The sequence below is a fragment of the Neolamprologus brichardi genome, chromosome 20 (genome assembly GCF_056152115.1).
Source record: "Neolamprologus brichardi isolate AB-2024 chromosome 20, ASM5615211v1, whole genome shotgun sequence".
Taxonomy (NCBI): domain Eukaryota; kingdom Metazoa; phylum Chordata; class Actinopteri; order Cichliformes; family Cichlidae; genus Neolamprologus; species Neolamprologus brichardi.
Genome location: NC_142123.1, coordinates 1514796 through 1536943, shown reverse-complemented (window position 1 = coordinate 1536943; position 22148 = coordinate 1514796). Strand labels below are relative to the sequence as shown.

At 41.0% G+C, this 22148-nt stretch overlaps 1 protein-coding gene across 1 annotated transcript; it reads left to right on the top strand.

Moving 5' to 3' along the window:
- The first annotated feature begins 303 nt into the window (after positions 1 to 303).
- LOC102792341 (rho-related GTP-binding protein RhoA-D) lies at positions 304 to 22127 on the top strand. Its single transcript, XM_087833741.1, has 5 exons — positions 304 to 440; positions 16427 to 16582; positions 19076 to 19196; positions 20203 to 20333; positions 20442 to 22127. The coding sequence occupies exons 2-5, from the start codon at positions 16427 to 16429 to the stop codon at positions 20613 to 20615; spliced, it is 582 nt and encodes a 193-aa protein (XP_087689867.1). The 5' UTR covers positions 304 to 440; the 3' UTR covers positions 20616 to 22127.
- The last annotated feature ends 21 nt before the right edge of the window (positions 22128 to 22148 follow it).

Here is a 22148-nt window from a genome sequence, read left to right as displayed (position 1 = left end):
TTTGCCAGCCATAAGTCAAAATTTCAAGTAATTAATTCAAAGTTTCTACCTTATAACTCAAAATTTCAATTTGCTCTTCCGTCTTATTTTCTCAGAACCTTGAGTTAGACAGTCGATTTTGTGACAAATTTGTAATAATTATACATAATTATGATAGTTATAGTTTGCTTTGGTTTTTCACGTGGCGAAAACAAGCTTGTTGACAAAATAGCAGGTAGTCGAAACACTCCTGAACCTGAAACCAAAACTCAGTTAGGAAACGAAGAACTTTGAGTCTCCGAGCGGTCTTTGAATGCACCTGAGAGGGAGGGTCTAGTCAGTTATCTGTAGGCTGCTTCTCGGCCGTTCACTCTGATTACGGCTCCTCGGGAAAAAGGGCGACCACAGGAGGGGAAACACGGAGCTCTTCCCTACTTTGAGAGGATACGTCTGAGAGAGAGGTAAGGAAATAAATGCTTCTATACTTACGCTTATTAAGCTCCGAGAGCCGTGTGGAGTGAATAAAGCGCTTGAGACTAAAAGGAAAAGTAGTTAAGCAGCACCGCTGCGAGTGGACAGATAACCTTAGTCATTTAAGATTCCAGCAGCACCTCGGTGAGTTGAAACCTGTTACTTGTTTAGAAGTTTTCCAGCAGTCGTTAAGATTATTATTGTTCGTTTATTATTGTTATTATTATTATGTTTAAAATGGGGCAAAGGAGAAGGACACACGGAGGACACACCTGTTTGTTTTTCTCCAACCATATCCTAAAGAAGATGTTGTTGTTGCCTTTCTACGCACTCGATACTTGCGCAATTGAACTAAATGGACTTTAACTGCGGAGCCTTAGAGTCCGTCTTTAATTGCTGTGAAAAACTTCTTTCTGTTTGAGAACCTGTTTGTCCAGTAAGCTGGAACAAAATGTTTTTTTGTTTTTTCTTTATTTCTTTTAGGCAGGAACAATCGGAAAGCTCAATTATTTGAATACATGATACCGACTGTGTGGCTTTTAAAAAATGTAATTATTATTATTTGGTGACAGAAGTCTGTCCTTTTCACCTGAACTAAAATAAAAACCCAAACTGTTAAAAAACCAAAAGAATACATTCGTGTGTCCCGAGGAAATTCCTCTCTGGCAGTCACCACACCCTTGTTGTGCTGCTCGGCTTCTGTAGCGCAGACCCTCACATCTCAACAGCGACTTGTTCCCTTGTCTTGGCATGTTCACCATAACAAAACTGCACTGCCGGTATTTGGGACTGCGCCAGAGTCAAATCTGCAAAACTCTGCTATTCTTCAACTCAGCTGCTCCCATCTTTCGAGGCTGACGCGCACACTCAGGATGTTGCGCGTGAAGAGTCCTCGAAAACGGTCTTCTCGGTTTGTCCACTGCGCGCGTGTGATAATTTTTTTTGTGGAAGAATGATGTAATATATATATATGCATTTTGTTTTTAGCAGAACTGCTGACCCAGCAGGTAGTGGACAGAAGTGAAAGTGTTGCCCAGTGTAACAAGCAAAACAAAATCAGTGCAGGGAAATGTAAAGGAAATCCCCGATCTGAGGTATTAAAGGATGTGGCTGTGTGACGAGATGTAATCCACAGCGTTAGGGCTGAAAAAGTAGGGATATTGTTGTAGACGATGGAGTGGATATACTATTGAATGCACACGGGAAAGAGTACACACACACACACAGAATCCATACAGATATTATGAAGTTAAAACACAGCATTAATTAATGCATTGCAAGGTTTTCCGATAATGCGCTGGATAAACATGATAACCCAGATTACACATAATTCTTACTGTTTATATTGCATCATTAATCACAGCAAAGACTCCACAAAGACTTTAAGCAGTGTAAATATAATAACCAGCTGCAAAGGCAAAGGCAGTAAAGGCATCCTTAGCGGTATTTTCATTACTAATTAAGCTGAGAGTTATTTTCTTGATTAATTGTTTGGTCTGTAAAATGTTGCACGCAAAGCGCCATGTTGATGCTTATTGTTTTTGCTTGAATGAGGAGGATAAATCAAACTTAGCTGCTAATTAATTTTCTGTCGATCGACTGGTTACCCAATCCACTTATTAATCAGAAGCATAGACAGTGTAAAACATCTTATCTTTATGGTCTTGGTTGCTAGTTTCATTTTATACTGAATAAAAGAAATAGGTTGGATAATATGGTCATTATTAGAGTCGCAAGTGAGGATTAGTCGCAAATCATTAGCCAATGAGAAAATTTCACATTTCCTCCAGTCGCTCATCAGTTTTGTTTACGGCAGAAAAGCTCGACTTGAGGGGAAGTAAAACAACAAATGGACAAATACACGTTGATTAGGCCTTAACTATTACTGGAACAGGCCTTGTTCTGTGTATAGGATTTAAGTTGTCCTAAAATACTTACAGAGGACTTTGTTTATTTTACATTTCCTATAAAAATAAGACGTTGTCTCCAACTGATGACTGTCTTAAATAATCAGGCCCCATCCTATCTTAATGACCTTGTAGTACCATATCACCCTATTAGAGCACTTCGCTCCCACTCTGCAGGCCTATTTGTTGTTCCTAGAGTATTTAAAAGTAGAATGGGAGGGAGAGCCTTCAGTTTTCAGGCCCCTCTTCTGTGGAACCAGCTTCCAGTTTGGATTCAGGAGACAGACACTATCTCTACTTTTAAGATTAGGCTTAAAACTTTTCTTTTTGCTAAAGCATATAGTTAGGGCTGGACCAGGTGACCCTGAATCCTCCCTTAGTTATGCTGCAATAGATGTAGGCTGCCGGGGGATTCCCATGATGCATTGAGTTTTTCCTTTCCAGTCACCTTTCTCACTCACTATGTGTTAACAGACCTCTCTGTATTGAATCATATCTGTTATTAATCTCTGTCTCTCTTCCACAGCATGTCTTTTATCCTGTCTTCCTTCTCTCACCCCAACCAATCACAGCAGATGGCCCCGCCCCTCCCTGAGCCTGGTTCTGCCGGAGGTTTCTTCCTGTTAAAAGGGAGTTTTTCCTTCCCACTGTCGCCAAAGTGCTTGCTCATAGGGGGTCAGATGATTGTTGGGCTTTTCTCTGTATCTATGAAGCGCCTTGAGGCGACATTTGTTGTGATTTGGCGCTATATAAATAAAATTGAATTGAATTGAATTGAACTGATGGAACTGCCAAAGATCCATTTATTATTTATTTTTTTTAGTATGTGACCTTTTCTCTTCTTTTTCCAGTTTTGAGCCAGACAGACAGCTGAATAGCTTTGTAGGTCATGAAAGCTTTCATGAAAGACTAATGTGGATCAAAAGCTGCATGTATGCCTTTATAGCCAGAGGTCCTTTCACCCTGGTGTTTGCACCTCGTTTTGTTCCTCTTGGCATTTGACTGACCTGCTCTGCTTGATTGTGGCCACCTCACCTTTAGGAAGCACACTACCGTACTAGCACTCGATAAAAACGTAAATTGCAAAGATTTAGGAAGTTGGTGCTAAAAAATGGGAAGGTTTGTTTAGATTTGAGTGCTGAGATTTGATCTCTTTCCTTTCTATGGGGAGTTAGAAGGTTGTTAAAACCATAGGTGTTTATCAGCTGATGTGCTTATAGATCTCCAAAGTATTAGAATGGACCACCTTCCATTAGTAGTGATTTCCAAGAAAGCCAGTCTTCCTGGAAACTGATCAAACTGGAGCTTGTTTTATACACTGATGAAAAAATTCCCTTTAGGCACATGTGTTTTTCAGTTTTCTAGTCATTTGTCTGCAATCGACAAGCATGGCTGCATGGAAGATTGCATCTGTTGGATGTGGGGTGTACCACACATGGGCAGCATGCAGACAAAAAAGAGAAAAAAAAGTCTGGGAGTGTTTCCTGTTTGGATCTTGGGGTTTGAGGTTTCAGGAAGCCTTAAAAGGATAATGTAAACATTTTTTTTCTTCTGACAGACTTCAGAAGTACTGCTCTCTCAGACTCTTGTAGCCTGTTCCATGTTGAGTCAAGATTCCCTTTGGGAAACTGCTTGGATCGACACTGTATTTGCTCCAGCAGAAAGTTTGGCTGCTCTTTGGTAAATGCTTTCAGTTGGTGTCACCAGTTATCACTTCTGATTTCTGCTGGGTTTTCCCCGTCTTTTGTAGTACTGACTGCATTAAAAGAAGTCCTCCTTACACTGCATTGCCAAAACAATATGGACTAATCTTGAAAATCAATAATGAACATAATTGTTCTCTGCAAACCTCCGTTTATATTCTTTCAATCCTAATAGTTGTGCAATTGGCGCTTCAGTTTTTAGCCTAATTGGACTGCAGCTTTTAACTGGATCCATCTTTTCAGACAGTGTAAAAAACATGTTTTTGATTCTTCTTGTCAGCCACTAAAGATCAGGCCTTTGTAGTTGGTTTGTAGTTCTTTTCTTTTCAATTGCTTCCAACTGTTGATGGCTAAACCTAATAAGATTTGATGAGCCATTTCAGAGGATTCAGTGCTAGATTCGATAAAATGCACTCGCTTCTCACACAGCTTCACAGGCTGACGGGACAGATGAGAGACACAGTTGGAGGATTGGCTCCATAGAGGCTGTGCACATGTGTGTCAGCTTTCGTTTTCAGATTTCATTTGTGCTGTGTGCGTGAATCAGAAAGAAGCAGGGATGCGGCGCCCTAAAGATATGCAACATTAGCTCCCTGATGGTGACATCACACTGCAACACAGAGAGAGGGAGAACGCGAGGGATGGGATGAGATGAGGGCTGATTGAGAACAAGAGGAGGAGGATGGGTAGAAAAGAGGAGCTAAAAGAGCAAACAGAGTTAGGAACAGGGTGCAATCGAGTCGGTTCCTGCACCACGCCGAGCTGAGGTGGTGCGTGTCTGTGCATATGCACACTTTATAATCTTGGAAAGCGAAAATGCATTCCTCATTTCTATCCAAGTCCTGATTAGCTATTTTCCCAAGACAGCCCATGACTAATTCAAAGATTTGTTTATTTTATACTCATGGAATATTAATCAAAGGCCTCGTTACTGCACTTTAATGCTTTTAAGTTTCTCCATATCGTTTGCTGCTGCAGCAACTCGTGTTCTAGTTTTGACCACAGTGCTTCGCTTTCCTCCCTCCAGCTTTCTGACTTTTGTTTGTACTGCAACCAAGAGGCGGGTGAAGGGATGATTCTGTGTGAGATTTCTCTCTTTCGTCCTCTGCTCTCAGCCGAGTTGTGTGCACTGTGATAAATTGGGTTGGGTGAGTCTCAATGGCTCTGTCCTATTTTGGGCTCCAGCTAGGTTCTCTGACTTTAGCTCCTTCCCTGGCCTGGATCTTGAGCAGTCACTTCTGCTCTTAAGTTTGATTCAACCTTGAAAATGTTAGCTTGGCTGACCAGTATATTAGGATATACTCTAGAGATAAAAGTCTAAGTAGCTTGGAAGGAAAGTGACTCAACATGAAGACATTTTACCTCTAATACAAGATGCCTCTTCAGTTCAGAACTGAGAGGGGAAATGTCTTTACAAAACTGAAAGAAGTCCAGTCAATTTCTTTCCTAGCTCTTACTACCATGACCTGGATGACGAACTACATGGACTCGAAGGATAAAAGTTCTGGGGCTGCCTTCACATTTTACCAAGATGAGGTACTCATCCTGGAAACCCATGCCATAAAGCTTCTGGCACATGTTTTTGTGCTGATGTTAATGGTTTAGATGGTTTAGATGGTCTGCCACTTCACAGCTGAGTTGCTGTTGTTCCTTAACACTTCCACTTCGCAATAAAATCACTCACAGTCGATCATATCAAGGTGGGAAGAATTTTCACAATCTGAGTTGTTGAAACAGTGGCATCCTGTTGTAGTACACCACTCAAATTTAGTGAGCTCATTATAATGATGTGTTCTTGCAGATTGCATGGCTAGGTGCTTGGTGAATGTGAATGTTGGGTATTACAGGTGGGTTTGTTTTAACGAAGCAATTCATCAAAGCAGATTAATGAAAAATCTGAAATTGTCAGTTGTAATACTGAAAGTGCTTTTAAGACACAGTTCAAAATATCAGCTGTATTTAGACTACCAATAATTTAGACTTTGTTTGTTAGTGCTTTGGTTTATAATCAGTATGTCACATTTGATTGGCAAAAAATAATGTAAATGTTTTTTAATGACAATGTTTAAGGAAATTTAAGAAAAATGCTGATCAGCGTTATGCATGGCCCCACTTAGGGATTGGTAATTAATCAACTTTCATTTTTATTTTTGAGTTGTTGTTTATGAGAACAGGTTAATTGACTTAATTATTATGGTAAATGGCCTGTATTTGTATAGCGCTTTACTAGTCCCTAAGGACCCCAAAGCGCTTTACACAACCAGTCATCCACCCATTCACACACACATTCACACACTGGTGATGGCAGCTACATTGTAGCCACAGCCACCCTGGGGCGCACTGACAGAGGCGAGACTGCCAGACACTGGCGCCACCGGGCCCTCTGACCACCACCAGTAGGCAACGGGTGAAGTGTCTTGCCCAAGGACACAACGACCGAGACTGTCCAAGCCGGGGCTCGAACCAGCAACCTTCCGATTACAAGACGAACTCCCAACTCTCGAGCCACGATCGCCTGGTTTTGGAATGTAGCTGTAGTTTTGTGATGTGCTTTGAATCCTGTTTGTACTTTTCCGTAATGTGTGATTTATAGTACCATAAATGTTGTTTGTTTGCATATGGGTTTCCTCAAAGACAGTGTACAGAAAGAGGTTTGTACCCATTGCAAACGTGCTGCCATGCAGTCCTCCAAAATCCCAACTGCACTGGTTGTAGATGACTATGCAACTTCCCCAGGAATGGGAGAAGCACAAAAACCCTATTAAAGATTAAAAATATATTTAAAAATGTAAAAAATAAAATGATAATCATAATAATACAGCTTGAAAAAGTGTACACAGTGGCTGCAGCAGACACTTCTGATTGTTTTTAACACTCTTTGTAATGTTATAACGTGACTCTTCTCGACAGCAGTTGACAATCCAATGGCAGCATAAACAGGAGTAGCCCACAGACTGGTTGTACCACATACTTTGTACACTGTCTCCATCGACGGCATTCACTCCCTGCATGTAGACGGATAGTCCTCGATCGCCTTTGCACTGAAGCTTAGTTTTGTCTTCACAGTTTCTCGCTGTCTCTGTCATTTTTTTTACTTTAGTTCACATTAATTTCATGTTTACATTTCAGACATCACACAATTAATTAATCAATCAATTAATCAAGAACTTAATCCTCAGATTGACTTGAAAACATCAATGATCCTAGAAAATGTGTTTGTTTGTTTTCTGGCAGAAAGAAAGTTAGAGATGCTGTAGAGGGATGTTGTGTGTTCAGAAGAAAAGGGTGAGGGGTGTTGAAAGTAGGTGAGAGATTCCTCATGGCTTATGTAGTCCCACATTTTTACACAGTCAGACAGGGCTGTGTGTGAGCGCTTAGTGACCCGACATTAATCATCGCATGGAATGCACTTTGCAGCTTTGGCCAACCACTGTGTCACAATGTGAACTACCCAGTTAATATTTTTCTTTAACAGCTGTTTGTTCATACATCACCTGGACAGTCAGGTTACAGGTAGCAGGGGTGTGCTGTGCTGCTTTCCATGGAAAAGGAAAATATGTGAGATGAATCTGGTCTTGCTGACGAGTAAAATGATAATTTTATGATCAACTAATTCTATATTTTTTCCCGCGTTTGGTCAGATGCTCGTAGTCTCTTTAAGTGAAGATGAGAGATTGAGTATCCTCTCCCTGCCTCTGAACAACAAGAAGTTCGGACACTCAGATAATTTTTTCTGTTTGCACTCAGAACAAGTATGTTTCTGCCCTTTTCCTGCTTCTGCGTCAGACCTGATGGAAAGTGGGCTTGTTTGTACAGATCTTCAGTCATTTTTACAGATTTGTCCTGAATCACCCCAGTTTTGCCTGTTTGGGCCTGTGTGCTCTCTTCAGTCTGAGTTGTGATCTAGTATTTTGGAAGACATCCGGCAGGCGACATGACTAACAGGAATGTACGAGGCACGATGATGCCTGTGGCATGTTTCTGAGGGGGAGGTGAACGTGTGCATTCCTCACGTCCTCTGCTTGAGGTATTTGTGACACATTAAATGTGATTAATGTATTTTAACTGTCAAGCTAACTGCTGTATAGCTTCAAATGTGCAGCCCACATCTCTAAACTTCAGACCTAACAAAGCCTGAAATATAAAACTTATAAGAAGCAGATCTGATGTCTCTGGGTGACTTTTTCCTCAGTAGGTTGTCTATACGAACTTGCTGTTGTATCATTAAGTTAACACACATCTTCAAACTTGGAGATATTATTTTTTTTGTTGCGCCCACACCGGGCATCTCCTCTAGAGATGCCCAGCAGAGGACGAGGATGGAGAGTGGGGGTGGGGTTGCATAAGTCGAAGAGTTTATTGAAGTAGAGATGCAAACGCTGCCGCAGTTTTATGTAACAGCGTCAGTCTATGTCAATATAAATGATATTGTCTTAGACTCTTTCAAAAATCCATTGTAAGAATGCTGACATGTCATCCAGCACTAATCGTTGTCTAGTAAAGTTAAAGCCCTTCGTTGTCTTTTGGCTACATTGGCAGAGTGATGTACTGCATAATATACAGGTGATGAGCATTATATGGACATTAAAGTGGTTTATTTTTGTAATGTGTTTTGTAGAACACAGAAATGTTCGTTGTGGCAAGAATAAAATATTGATGTTCACATAGTCATTTTTTAAAAGTTGAAGCTCCTCTGGAAACAAAAGCTTTTTTTAAACCCATATCAGCTCTGATGGTGTTGAACTCCGCAGTACCAATTACGCAAAACAGCTGCCTGTTAACAAAAATCTAAATGCAGCTTCACAGTTGCTTCACCCCCTCACAGCGCTGTGCTTTTCAACAGCACAGCAGGGTGTTATACAGCAGCTGGCACGCTCGAGACATCAAGAGAAGGAAATTGAAATCCGCTGGGCCATCTATGCCTCTTTTCACTTGCACCTACTCGGCTCTGCTCTACTGTACTCTGTCCTTTTCCATTGCAGTCGAGCACCACATCAATGTGGGTGGGATCATTACAGTAACACGGCCCAAAAAATCCTGTGATGTCATTTGTATGCAACACAAAACAAACAATGGATGACATGGAGGTGATGGCATACCGTCTGCTAAACACATGGTAACGTCTGCACCTCATCATTGAAGCACAGTGTTGGTTTGTGTGTTTGATAGTTCCAAAAATGGCAGGTTTGAATCTTGTGACGGAGTGTTCAATCGGTGGCATGCGGTCTGTTGATGTCTCATTTTCAGCTCGACTCAGCTTGATTGAAACTGCAGCCAAGTAGGTACCAAAAAAAAAAAAGTACCTGGTCCCAGGTACGACCACTAGAGCTGGGCGATATAAGATTTTTTCATATCACTATATGTTTTTTTAATTTCAGGCGATAACGATATATATCACGATATAAGCCAAATAACTCTATTTGTAAGATTTAAATGTGCCATTGCTCACAAGTAAAATGTGAAATAATTAGCAGCTTGTTTTGATTTAAATATTTATTTCCCATAATAAGTTCAACAGGGTAGATGTGCTTAAGGAACATGAGACTTTTTCAGATGAATAAAGGCAAATATTGCAAACTACACAAAAGGCAGCCGCTAAAGCGTTTAAGTTTCAAAACAGAACAAACAAAACTACTAAATTGTCAATTCCACTTAGAAACAAAATATTAATTCTAAAAATAAATCTTAGTTTGTTTTACAGAAGAACAGACAAAACTAACTAACTTTTGTCAATATCAAATAAACTGAGAACTAAAAGGAAATTCTCAATCTCTCCTTGTTGTATAGCTGAGCTTTTCAAACAGTTTAACAGTTTAGTCTGACAAAAGCCAAATGACGAATTAGTGCTTCCAGTCAGAGATTGAGCATGCACCGCTTTATTGTATTTCCAGACTTGCTTTCGGCACATTTACAGTGCGCGCTACTCTGTTTTTGTCAGACTTGATATAGCCGAAATACCTTCACACTACGGAACTTCTGTGGCTCTTCCATTCGACAATCTCTCCGGCGTTGGAACCATCATCTGTTTTCTCTTCGGTAACCTTCGGTCACGCTCTCGGTTGATTTTTCTCTAGTCGGCACACTCATTTCCTCCATTACCCGGGCGGCACGGCGGCTGGCTGCTTCCCAAACAAATACACATGTGCGGCTTGGTACTTGTGCTGTACGTAACAAATCACGTGACGTGACGCTGCGGCTGTGATTGGTTCGGCTCTGCACTACTTAATTTGGATTGGCTGTTCTTTTTTTTTTTTTTTTTTTTTTTTTTTTTAAGAGGACAAGAGCGGTGAGGTCTATCGTAATAGTTTAATTTTTCTATCGAGAAAAAGTTATTTCGCAATACATATCGTTATCGTTCTATCGCCCAGCTCTAACTACCTCCAAATGGAAAACCCCCAAAACAGTGACACTGAGCCGAGCCTGGTTGGTGTTATTGGAAGAGAAGCTGTTTAAAGGTTTGGGGTGAGCTGATGAAGATGATTACCATCTTTTGGTGAAGAATGATGAGCTAAATTAAATTCCTTCTAAAACGTTTTTTGCTTTCACTGAAAGCTGTGATCAGAAATATCTCTGCTGCGTCCGTGTCTTTCAGAATACTTGTTTGCCCTCTTGTTCTGTTGGCTGCCACACTGTCTTCAGTTCAATAACTTACAACTTTGCATTGCATCATATTTAGTGTTGTCCTCACTGTTTCACAACAAATAATCTAGCTTTGTTGATTTGGAGCCATTTGGAAATTGTTGTAATAGATTTCTTGATGAGATTTATGCAGTTCATTAAATAATTGAGATCGCGAGCCAAATAAAATAATATAAAAACATTAAATCACCCTCCTCTGCTGTACATGATAGTAAATCAAAGGAGGTACTATGTGTAGGGTTGTTTGAGTGGCTTGAGTTTGTGATTAGAGGTCAGTCCATACTTCAAGAAAGTTTATTTTTTAGTCTCAGTCCTTCTCCTGGTGTTTCATGACTATTTTTGTGTTGTTGGGTTTTTTTTTACCCCCACCACCTGAAGTGAACAAGACTGGCTAATGTGTTACCCCTGCAGATATGAGTCACAACCTGCCAGCGAGGAGAAATGAGGGAGAAAACGGCATCTGTGCTGCTTGTGTGGGAAATGAGAACTTTGTCCTTTGCTACTCCACACAGGGCAAATATTATGCAAGACGGGCTCATTCGTCCTAAGCACGTGTGAACACGCACGTAGATATGACCTGTTTGAGGCTCGTGTGCTTCAGTCGCTGCGTGTGCACTATGGCTCATCACTCAGGATATGTTGTCATTCTTCTTCAGCTCGGCCTTTGGCTCTGTGTAGCTTGTTCAGCAGTGATCTTAGTACCACAGAGCTTGCTACAGTGCAGGTATTCACAAGTGTATTTCGACATACATTGGTCACATGTTTTGTAAACGTGAAATATGAAGAGCGCCTTGCGAGGAATTTTCTCAAATATGGCAGTAAAGTTTACTTGGACCCAAAGCTTAACAGTTGATGTTTGTGTTTAAGGTGCAAGGCCACTGTGACATCACATGGATCCCATTCTTGTAAATGTAAATCATCAGCGTTGCTGCTTTACCAGGTGTAACAATTAAGTTTAACATCCAGGCATCCATGAAAACAGAATTTATTAAATTTAACGGAGTTACAAGTTAACAGGAAGTTAGCTCGCTAGTTTACACCTAAACATGACATACCATGTTCTGACTGAGAGATTTTTGAAACGAATTTAAACGTACAGCTCTGCTATCACTTCAACATAAATAAAGACAGAAAACTAAACAGCAGTGGCGTTTGCAGGGTTACTGAAGTTGGACTACCTGGTATATAATGTTGTGCTACGTGATTGCTAGCGACACAGCTATGTTAGCATAACATTAGCACAGTGAAGCTGGAGGATGAACGCCAACTTTTTTCCACTCGATAAAAGTTAACGTGAGGGATTCTGGTGGTCAGGGACAAATGCAATCACATAGCAGGATGCTATACACGGGCCAAACTTCAGTCAGGAGAACAACTGAGATCATTCATCCACAATACGAGGTTAGTCATTAATATACTGCAACAACATGGGAACAGAACAGCTGCAGAGAATTCAACATTAATGAATCAATGTTACGGAAGTGGAGGAAGCGCAGTTTTTGGCTTTCCCCATATTTTAAAAGTGCTTCATCTCTTTGCTGTGACTGTCGCCCGCCATAATTTGCAGATGATAATGGTTTTAGCCGCTGCGATGCTTTCGACCAAAACAGGCGCAGCTTGATGACATCATCAACATGCGCTATCGCGATATAGTCAAAATCTCTATTGTTGGCCAAATTTATATCGTTTCTATCGTATATCGTTTATATCGCCTACCCCTACAGCCACGTGTACATTCAAAGCTACAAGCAGTACACCAATTAACCTAACATGCATAACTATGGGAGGCCTTTGTGCAGTGATCAGCATGGACAATGTTACTACTGTAACACAAAATGGTTGTTTGCTCCGTTTCCAGTAAAGCTTATTGAAAATGACCCAGTGGAAGAAACTCGGTGAGGAAGAATGTAAATAACAAGTGAAGTCCCACAAGCTTCACTTCTTCCTCTCCTGCATCAGTTGCTCTCATGTTGTTCTTACCAGGAAGTCGCTTAAAGGAGTCTAAAAGATAAACGAGAAAGCAGATTGATAATAGCAGAGGCGATGCCTGGCGGTTATTTAAATGTGTAAGGATGACATAAATAACTTTTTAGGGTGTGATGAATCGATCAGAGTTCCTTGTCTTGCCTCATGAAAGAAGCCTCAGTTCACTACTTATCTCTGAGAAGACTCCCCCTGTGGTCAATCTGGTTATTAGTGTTTACTTACTGCTGTATTACTTTTGATCTTGCATAATACATGAGAAAAAAATGCAGATGTTGTATGTGTGAATATTTTATAGCAGTGTATGGTATGAATATTGTATGAGGGTTTTAAGTGAATTGTTTGTATCCACAATCTAAGGGTAATGGAACACACCGATATGTAACTCTTATTTAGGGGACGAGCCCTTGTGCCTGCTCCTGTCCTTGTCCTGGCACAGTATGCACACACAGACACATTAATGCAAAGTAAAGGGGCCATTATCCCCAGTAAGCACCATTTGCTGCCACTGTCACAGTGGGGAGCCTGCTCTGAGTGCCACGATCATCAATATGCCGCATTATTTTATCACAGCACAAAATCTGCAGGACTAGCCCCATTTTGTGAAGCTTTCTGGGGCTGTGCTGTGGCTCCACGTCACGTGTGCATGTGTTTCTGGATGAGTTTGTGTGTCTTCCCTCTGGCAGTGACAGTATGATGTATGGGGGAGCAGCAGACTGCTATCAGAGAGAACAGGTGGCTCTCTCAGGAGACAAACTGACAACACACTGTCCTGATTTAATGTGTAGGAGAAAAAAGAAAACGGAACAATCGTCTTTTTATTCTCGTGGTAAAAATTAGTAGCTGTTATTCCCACGAGGGGAGGAGAGGCCCACAACATGATGGAGGACTGAAATGGAGGCTTGTTCAGGGTCAGTGGTTCATTTTAAGTAGGCTTTCAGAAGCTATTAGAAAATATTAGCTTCAGCTTTTATGAAGGTTTAGAGTCCACGACGACACGGCGGTCCACCCACAGACCGTTTTTAAGGAAACAACTTTATGTTTATTGTTCTATTTTCAATGATATGAGTATTTGATAGCACTTTTGATTAGCAGTGATGAGTCACTGGCTTTTCCACTCAGACTTTTCCTGGTGGCACTCATGTGAAAGATAATGAGAGGTGTGGCATTTAAGTCTGTGGAAACGTCCTGCAACAGGAAGATGGCTGTAAAAGTAATGAACTTTTGCAGAAATAATCAGCAGAGTATGAATTAACACTCCCAGATGCACACAAACACACACACACTTGTCGTTAAGCTTTAAAAACCCAGAGGCATTTCAAGATGGCTGCCAAGTGCCCAGACCTGTTTCTCAAAGGACTGGGGCGTCATGCCTCTGATACTGGGATGCTGGCATGCCATGTGAAAGCACGCACTGTAGTGGTGTTTTTGTTTGGTTTGGTATGAATGAGCAAAGGCAACATAAACAGGGGTCTTTTTAGCCACACAGACCACCATTTCTGTCTGAAAGAGGCTAATGAGTGCTTAAACGTGCGCTCAGGTGTATTTCTGCTTATTAATCACCACGAGTTTTCATTTCTACCTGTGTGTGCCTTATCCCTTGTTTGGTCATTTGGGAGTAGAGGAAACAAGCCCAGAGATATTATCACCTTTCAAGTAGCAAAACAGTTATTTAACAAAACTTCCACCAAGTCCAAAGGTCATCCTCTTGTGTTAGTTTGGCCTCCTGAGGGAAATGTCTGACTCTTTACTGCTAAACTCCCGACTGTGTTCACCTGGTACTATAAATTATATTTGGTGTCGAGTAGGGCTGCCACGATTAGTCGACTAGTCACGATTACGTCGACTATCAAAATCGTCGACGACTGATTTAATAGTCGACGCGTCGTTTGAAGCTTTGTAAGATCACAAAAGACGCAGGAATAAGCAGTAGGATTTAAGAGTGTAATAACGGACTGAAACAGAAGATGGCAGCACTGCATGTACAAGGATGCCAGCTGCCGTTAAACCCCGAAGAAGAAGAAGCTGTGTCCCAGAATTCATAGCGCGGCCCAGCTCAGTTTCCAACAATGGCGGCAGCTAGTTAGTTTTAAAGTTACTCTTATTATTCTTTCTGGGTCACAAAATAAACGTTTAACATATTTTCAGGCGAGAATGTAGCTGTGTAAACCTCAAATATCTGCTCAGTTTATCAAGACACCACATATTTTCAAAAGCGCTCCGACGTTTTCGGAGACGTCTGTTACCCACTAGCTCGATAGCTAGCCGGGGGCTAGGCTCACTAGAGCCGTGAGAACACCGGACTCCCTGCAAATAATTTTCAAACCCACCACCGTCTTTCGCTACTCAGGTTAAACATGATATATAAGTCACTTGGATAACTTAAAAATGTTATTGTTTGGCTTTTTGTAGTATTTTATTTGTTCCTGAGTAAATCGGTTTGGCTGAGATTAAAGTTATAGTTTTTACACAGCTGAATGTCAAGCAGACAGCTGATTATCAGAAGTGTGAGATGCTCAAGAATTTACTCCGGTGTCCTTTTATATTTTAGATAGCAAGGAGTTTATTAAACTTCACCGAAACAATCTGCAAATTTCATTAAAATTTAATAAACTATCATCTTGTCTTTATTTTTAGTTAGCACATACCTTAAACACTTAAAGCTGTAAGCTAATGATAGTTATATAAGAGCCGATGCTGCTGGTGCAATAAGCTGTATGTTTTACGTCCAGTGGATGATGATCTGATTAGTCACTAATCGCAAAAATAATCGGTGACTAGTCAACTATCAGAATAATCGTTTGTGGCAGCCCTAGTGTTGAGCAAGTAGAATTCATTCATTTTTTTTTACCAGTATAAAAAATAAAATAAATAGTGCTGCAGGTCATAAAACAGAAACAATCAGGAGATCTGGTGATAGTTCTTTATTGGTTCATCATCTCAAGTGACTACTTTAAATAATTGGGAGATATTACTACATCTTTCATCATTTATTACTTAAATAGTGTGTGTGTGTGTGACTGTGTGAATGTGTGAGATTGAGTGATTGCAGAGGTTTTGATCCTAATCTTGGTCCAGGTAGTTTGAGGCTGGTGGAAGCTGAAGCTGCTGGCAGGCAGCCAGTGCGTTGTCTCATCTCCGGCTGCCTTCCCTCCATTATTGTCAGCCCGTGGGAGATGGTTATTGATCTGTGTGTGTGTGTGTCCCTCTTGGTCTCTGACTAGCCACATTTCACTCAAATCTATACCTTTCAGGGATATGAGAGAAGAGAAATGTGTGCAGTATCGAGGTGTCAGACCAAACCAGTGTGAGCTGTATATCACTTGGCCACAGGGATGTAGAAGTGACATGTTAAAGATCATTATAAATGTGATTGTGGCACAGAGGTCATGAGTGTACAGCAGCATGTAGACCACAGGCGATGCAGGCAAACTGGCATCAGTATTTTGTGCTATACTGTACTCTTTACAACTCTTTCTATAAATCCATCTGAAATCACATCCCTGCACATCTGTTCTCCTTTACCTTTGTTTGGTGATTTGTGAGACAATTCCCAAGTCTGTGGCTCTTGTCCTCATCTCTTCCCTCTCAGCCCAGGAAAGAGGCTGTAGCTCTAAAACAGGTTTTTTTTTTCCATTTCTTTCTCTGTTTTTCACCTCCCTTCCCTGTTTGAAAGCACTTGATTCTCACCAGTTCACTATTCATCACAAACGTGTTTACTAATCAAACTGTTCTGTTTTGTAGATGGCTGCAATCAGAAAGAAGCTGGTGATAGTTGGGGATGGTGCGTGTGGGAAAACCTGCCTGCTTATTGTCTTCAGTAAGGACCAGTTCCCAGAGGTCTACGTCCCCACTGTGTTTGAGAACTACATCGCTGACATTGAAGTTGATACCAAACAGGTACGTTGTAGAATATATATGTACTGGAAGTGCTGGGTATACAAGTCTGGCCTAAATCTTCGGTCAGAAAGACTGCTGCAGTCCAGGAGTTTAGTTCACAGTCTTTAATGAAGCTTCACAGAAGAACTGGTTACAGCAGGGCTTGCCAGGATAAATCCAACTGTGATGCAGCCAGATATGCACTTATAACTGTGGCAGATGCAGTGTAGGTGACTATAAGCATGGTTGTCTGGAAACAGAAACAGGTAATACTATAATTAGCAGGGTCAAAGATAACTAAGCAACAATCAGAACACATCATCTACTCAGACACAGCAATATTTTACAATGTCCACAAGGGGTCGCTGTAAGACCAGAAGTTAGCTAAATAGCGCATCTCTTCCCAGTTGCTAGTACTAAGGCAAGAATGTGGCAAGCTAACAACAGCTAAACTAAACAATAAACAACAGAAAAATCCTTTAACGGGATATAGTCATTGGAGGAGATTCTGGCCACTGGTATTAACTTAGTGCAAATTAATTAAATAATTAAATAAACCTACTAACGTGATATCCGTGTACCGGGGCATAACTTTAGCTTTAACATGCACAAACAACTATAACTATTATCATACCAGTTAACCTGTCAAAAGTAATAACACTTACAGTCTCATTAACGCACACGGAATCACACAAACTGCAGGGAATTTGCACATACGTGGTATTTGAAATATCGGTTTTCGGTTTGAAGACTGAATAATTTAAACTATTGAAATAGAAGTAATAGTTTGACATTTGTGTATTTGTAACAACTTCACTTAAAAAAAGGTTAAAGTTTCCATTTGACATTTATTTTTTGTTTGGAAAGGTAATAAAAGCTTCTTCTTTTTCCTTTGTTTTTAACTCAGCGGCTCTCAGCCATTTATTTGTGATTCTTACAAAACATCAGCATCTATTTGGAGCTCCTTGTTACTGTTTAAGACATTTGTTAGGTTTTAGTATTTCCCCTCCAAGTTTCTCGTATGATGCCATTTAAACAGTAGTTAGGTTGTTTCTGAAAAGTAGAATAAATAAGAGTCCAAAATAACAGTTTGCAGATTGTTTATCCTGGTTTGGGTGCTAATGTTCTCTGTGAACCTTCAGTTATTAAATGAAGAAAATGAAAGTATAAGGATATACTTTTGTAATAAAGGAGCAGAGACTGACTACACTGGTGTGTATGTATTGATAATATTAATAGGAGACATTTTATATTAGAGGTATTACTCCTACTCTCACTACTTAAGTACTTTTGCTTATATAATATTTACACAAGTGCAGAATCTAAGAGCAAATTTGAGCTGTTTCTTGGAACAGGCAGGTTTATGTGACACTCTTTGACCTGTTGGTTGTGGACCACATCCCATCAAGATTGATGGCAGCAAGTGCCGGCTCTGAGAGAATATTTGTGCTATTTCATTGTTATAAAGCCGCAGATCTCCAGCTAGCAACAGGAAATGGATCAGTGCCACCTTCCTGTGCAAGGTCGGGACCCCTCTCCTAATACATCATGACTAATGTCCCGTTTCCTGTTCCTGTTTCCTGTGCTGTAAAATTGGGAATCAGCTGGTTTTTACTTCAGTGGGTTGAATGTGATGGAAGGATTTAAAATGTAACAACTTTATTTGATGCAGTGAAATATTTTATAACACACTGTTTGACTTACACCTTATATTACGTTACTAAGAAAAAAAGATTTCTCTTGGGAACCTGACTCCTGAGAGACATCTACTGGTAATAGAAGCAAAAGGCAGCTGACTGAGGTTCTTCCTGGTGTGAAATAGCTTATTTTACAACAGGTTACGTGTTATATCTCATTAAATATTGAAAATACCCTTCCTGTGGTGGACTGTAAGTGCTGTGTCTGGGCAATCTTGCTAAGAAGCTTGTGAGCCAACAAGAAACATGTGAGATGTAAGAAAAGCCCAGAAGAACTGTTGAGGTACTGTTGTTGCACTCTGGAGTACAATCAAGATGTTCTCCAGCTGTGATTAGCAGTAAAAATACTGCAAATGAAATCAGCAGAAGAATAAAATGCATAAAGAATGCAGTTTAATCCTCAGTTTAGTTTTTACTTAAAAAAAGCCGTAATTTCCTCACGAAGTGACATTTCTAGGCTTGTGTGTACCAAACATTCCTATGTAGTTCCTTGTGGTTGCATTGTAACTAGAGCTACAGCTCATGCTGACCTCTCGCAAATGATTTTTGCAAGGGTTTTCTTTTATCTGGAGCAAGCGAGGTGCTGAGGGATTTCTAACAGCTTGATTAACAGCTGAGATCCTGTGGGAACCACCTCCACCTCTGCAGACTTGCTGTTTAGGCCCGATGGTGGAGGAATGAGTTGTTCTCAGTTATGTCCAATGGGATTTCTTTTGTTGTCTGTAATCTGTTTTTGTATTTTAATGCTATCAGGTGTATGCTCTGCGTTGGAGCTGCTTGCTTCATGTGTTTTGTTCTTTGTCTTCCTCTCCCTCAGGTGGAGTTGGCATTGTGGGATACAGCAGGTCAGGAAGACTATGACAGATTGAGGCCTCTCTCCTACCCTGACACAGACGTAATCCTCATGTGTTTCTCCATAGACAGTCCCGACAGTTTAGGTAAGGCGGCGGTGAAAGTGTTGTAGTTCATTGCCGTGCCCCAGTTAAGATATTTTTCTGAAATCAACAAGCAAAGTCTCCAAGTTCCTGAGACAGTGTTGAATTATTCTTTTGTAAGATTGCTTCACAACAAAGGTCACCTGGCAGGGAAATGTTCCAGATTGTATCTGCTCATGGGGCTACATTTTCTTACAAAGGGATTTCCCACATATTTCATTGGTATCATAACCTGCTGTTGAAATTCCATCTTCCACTGTCATGGAGAAGTCATGACTTGACAGGTTGAACTGCATTACGATGCATTAATATGTACGCACACTCAAGATTACAGTCGCTCCTCCAATGAACTTGAGGAATGAAGTCTGGGCATCAGCAGACCTTTGTAGCTTTGATTGCTGTGGTAGACGTGGACTGGAGGGTTCACCAGGAACATGCAGTTACTATGGACGAGATGCAGGAAACTTGGATATATTTCTTCAGAGAGGTTTTGTGCGCAGCTTTTAAATGCAGTTTCCTCTACCACCTCAGCATCTCCTCAAAATCTCAGCAGGGAACTTCTTTTATAGTCCTTAGGTGTTAAGCAAAGCTTAGCAGAGCGTCGCGGTCTCTGGGCTTGGTTAGATATGTGGAGCAACCGGTAGTGTGGGATCTTGTGTTTACTTTTGTTGTGTTGTCAGTCCTTTAACATTGCCACGGCCACAGAGAAGACAAAAGCCATGAAGTACTATAAATGTCTTTTAGAAGAGCGAAAATAAGGGTTGTAACTTAGCATTACAGCCAGTCTTTGATTTTCTCATCCATGCTTTAGGATATTCCTACTCTAACACAAAATGTAATCTCTGTTTTGTCGACCGTGTGTGTGACACTAGCTCTCAGTGACCTCTTGGTATTTTTTTTTTGTGCACAGTCAAAAGGGAAACTAGTGACTGTCCTCATAGGAGGAAAAAGGTCTGGTAAAAAACTAATGCTCTGATTTTTATATATGGAATTTTTCTTTATCTTTTAGAGAACATTCCTGAGAAATGGACACCTGAAGTGAAGCACTTTTGTCCCAATGTCCCAATCATCCTCGTGGGCAACAAGAAGGACCTTAGGAATGATGAACACACACGCAGAGAGCTGGCCAAGATGAAACAGGTCTTGTGTTTGGGGGGTTTTGGTTTTTGTGTTAAAGGAAACGCATCCTCTCAAAATTACTCAGATGAATGTCCACATTTTAACTGGCTTTCTATATATGACACCCAGGAACCAGTAAAGCCTGAAGAGGGCAGAGACATGGCCAACCGCATCAGTGCCTTTGGCTACCTGGAGTGTTCAGCCAAGACCAAGGACGGGGTGCGGGACGTGTTTGAGATGGCGACCAGAGCGGCACTGCAGGTGCGCAAGCGCAAGAAGAGGGGTGGCTGCCAGATTCTGTGAACAGCCAGAGTGTGTTGGCCACAGCACCTGAGGGAGGACGACCCCCTCCCCGACACACAGAGCAAACCTAGCGAAACCTTAAATCAATGGCTTCCATGGACTTCACAGACGCAGATGTGCCACTGGCAAATATGAAAGACTGACACACCTGTTTAAAAGCAAAACAAATCAGCCTCTTTTTTAAAGCAGCCTCCTCTGCAGCTCACTTAGTTTGCTTCTTTCCTGTTTCTCTACCAGAACACAAGCTGTTTGAAGGACCAACCCGCTTACTTTACTTTTATATGTATGAATGTATGCTTGTATTTATGTGCATATACTTTATAAATGTCATGCATTGGCCACTGTGTTATGTTTGTTTACAGAGAAGGTTTTGTGGACTTTCTCTCACAGCTACGAGCTGCACACAGCTTTACTTCTGCTGTTTTCCTCTGCTTCTCTTCAACCTGTGTGTGCCACTTAGTCTCCTTTTATACATCAGCTTCAGTCCTGATTCTTAATCTTTTTTGTCAGACAATTTATTTCAGACCCCGAAAGTTCTATTTCACCAAGTGCTGTGTCAGCAGTGCTGTTTTCCACAGCTTTCTCTTCTGACACAAAGGACTAAATTTACAGCCTGTTCACACTTCATTAATCCACTGAAACCTACATAAAGTAATGCAGGAGTGACTGTATGGAGAGGCTTTGGACTGCACCTTGGTCTCTCTCTTTCTCCATGGCGATGGCTTAAACTGGCACTGCAGACAGTGGTCTATTGTCTCGGACACAATATGTGCAGTCGTGCTCACACTGGCTCTGGCAGACGTCACTACAGCTTCCCCCCGATGAGCCCTGCATCCTGCCTGTACTGTTTGAGGTCCAGTATACAGTCATCTCACATTACTGTGTACTGGACTCACTGTGGATGAATGCACACAATATACAGCCATATTAATATTATATAACATCAGCCTAGTCTGTGTGTGAAAGTAGCTGACAACTAGATTAGCAGCTCAAACATCATTGCGTGGTGTACAGGAGCCCTTAGTCATTCTTTGAGTTGTGAACAGGCAAAAACCAGTGTCTCTTGAGTGGCCCCAAACAATGTAGACAAAGGTGGCGATTAAGAATAACAGTGATGTCTTTTGGCCCTAAGCTAAAACTGTAAAGCTGAAGAGATTTTACACCAATGTGACAAAAAAAAAAACATTGGGGAATGAAACGCCAGAGTTTACGCATGTGTCTCTCCTTCAGAGCCAAAATAAAGAAGTACAGGGTCAAGGCTGTATGTACTCCTGCCCAGATCAAATTGTTTGTGTATTACATCGTACAAATATTCATCTTGCCACAATAACAAAAGCAAGATGTTCTTCCACTTGGAGTGGGCGTGGGCTAATGTCTGGCCAGTGGCTCTGTCTTAAATGTCACAACAAAATTTGAGAAAATGTTGATTGAAGCTGCTTTACAAACAGGAGGGGGAAGTTTTGAATGTCTGAAACATGACAAACATGTTAATAAAGTATTTTTGAAAAACTACTTTGGTTTTGGAGATGGTTT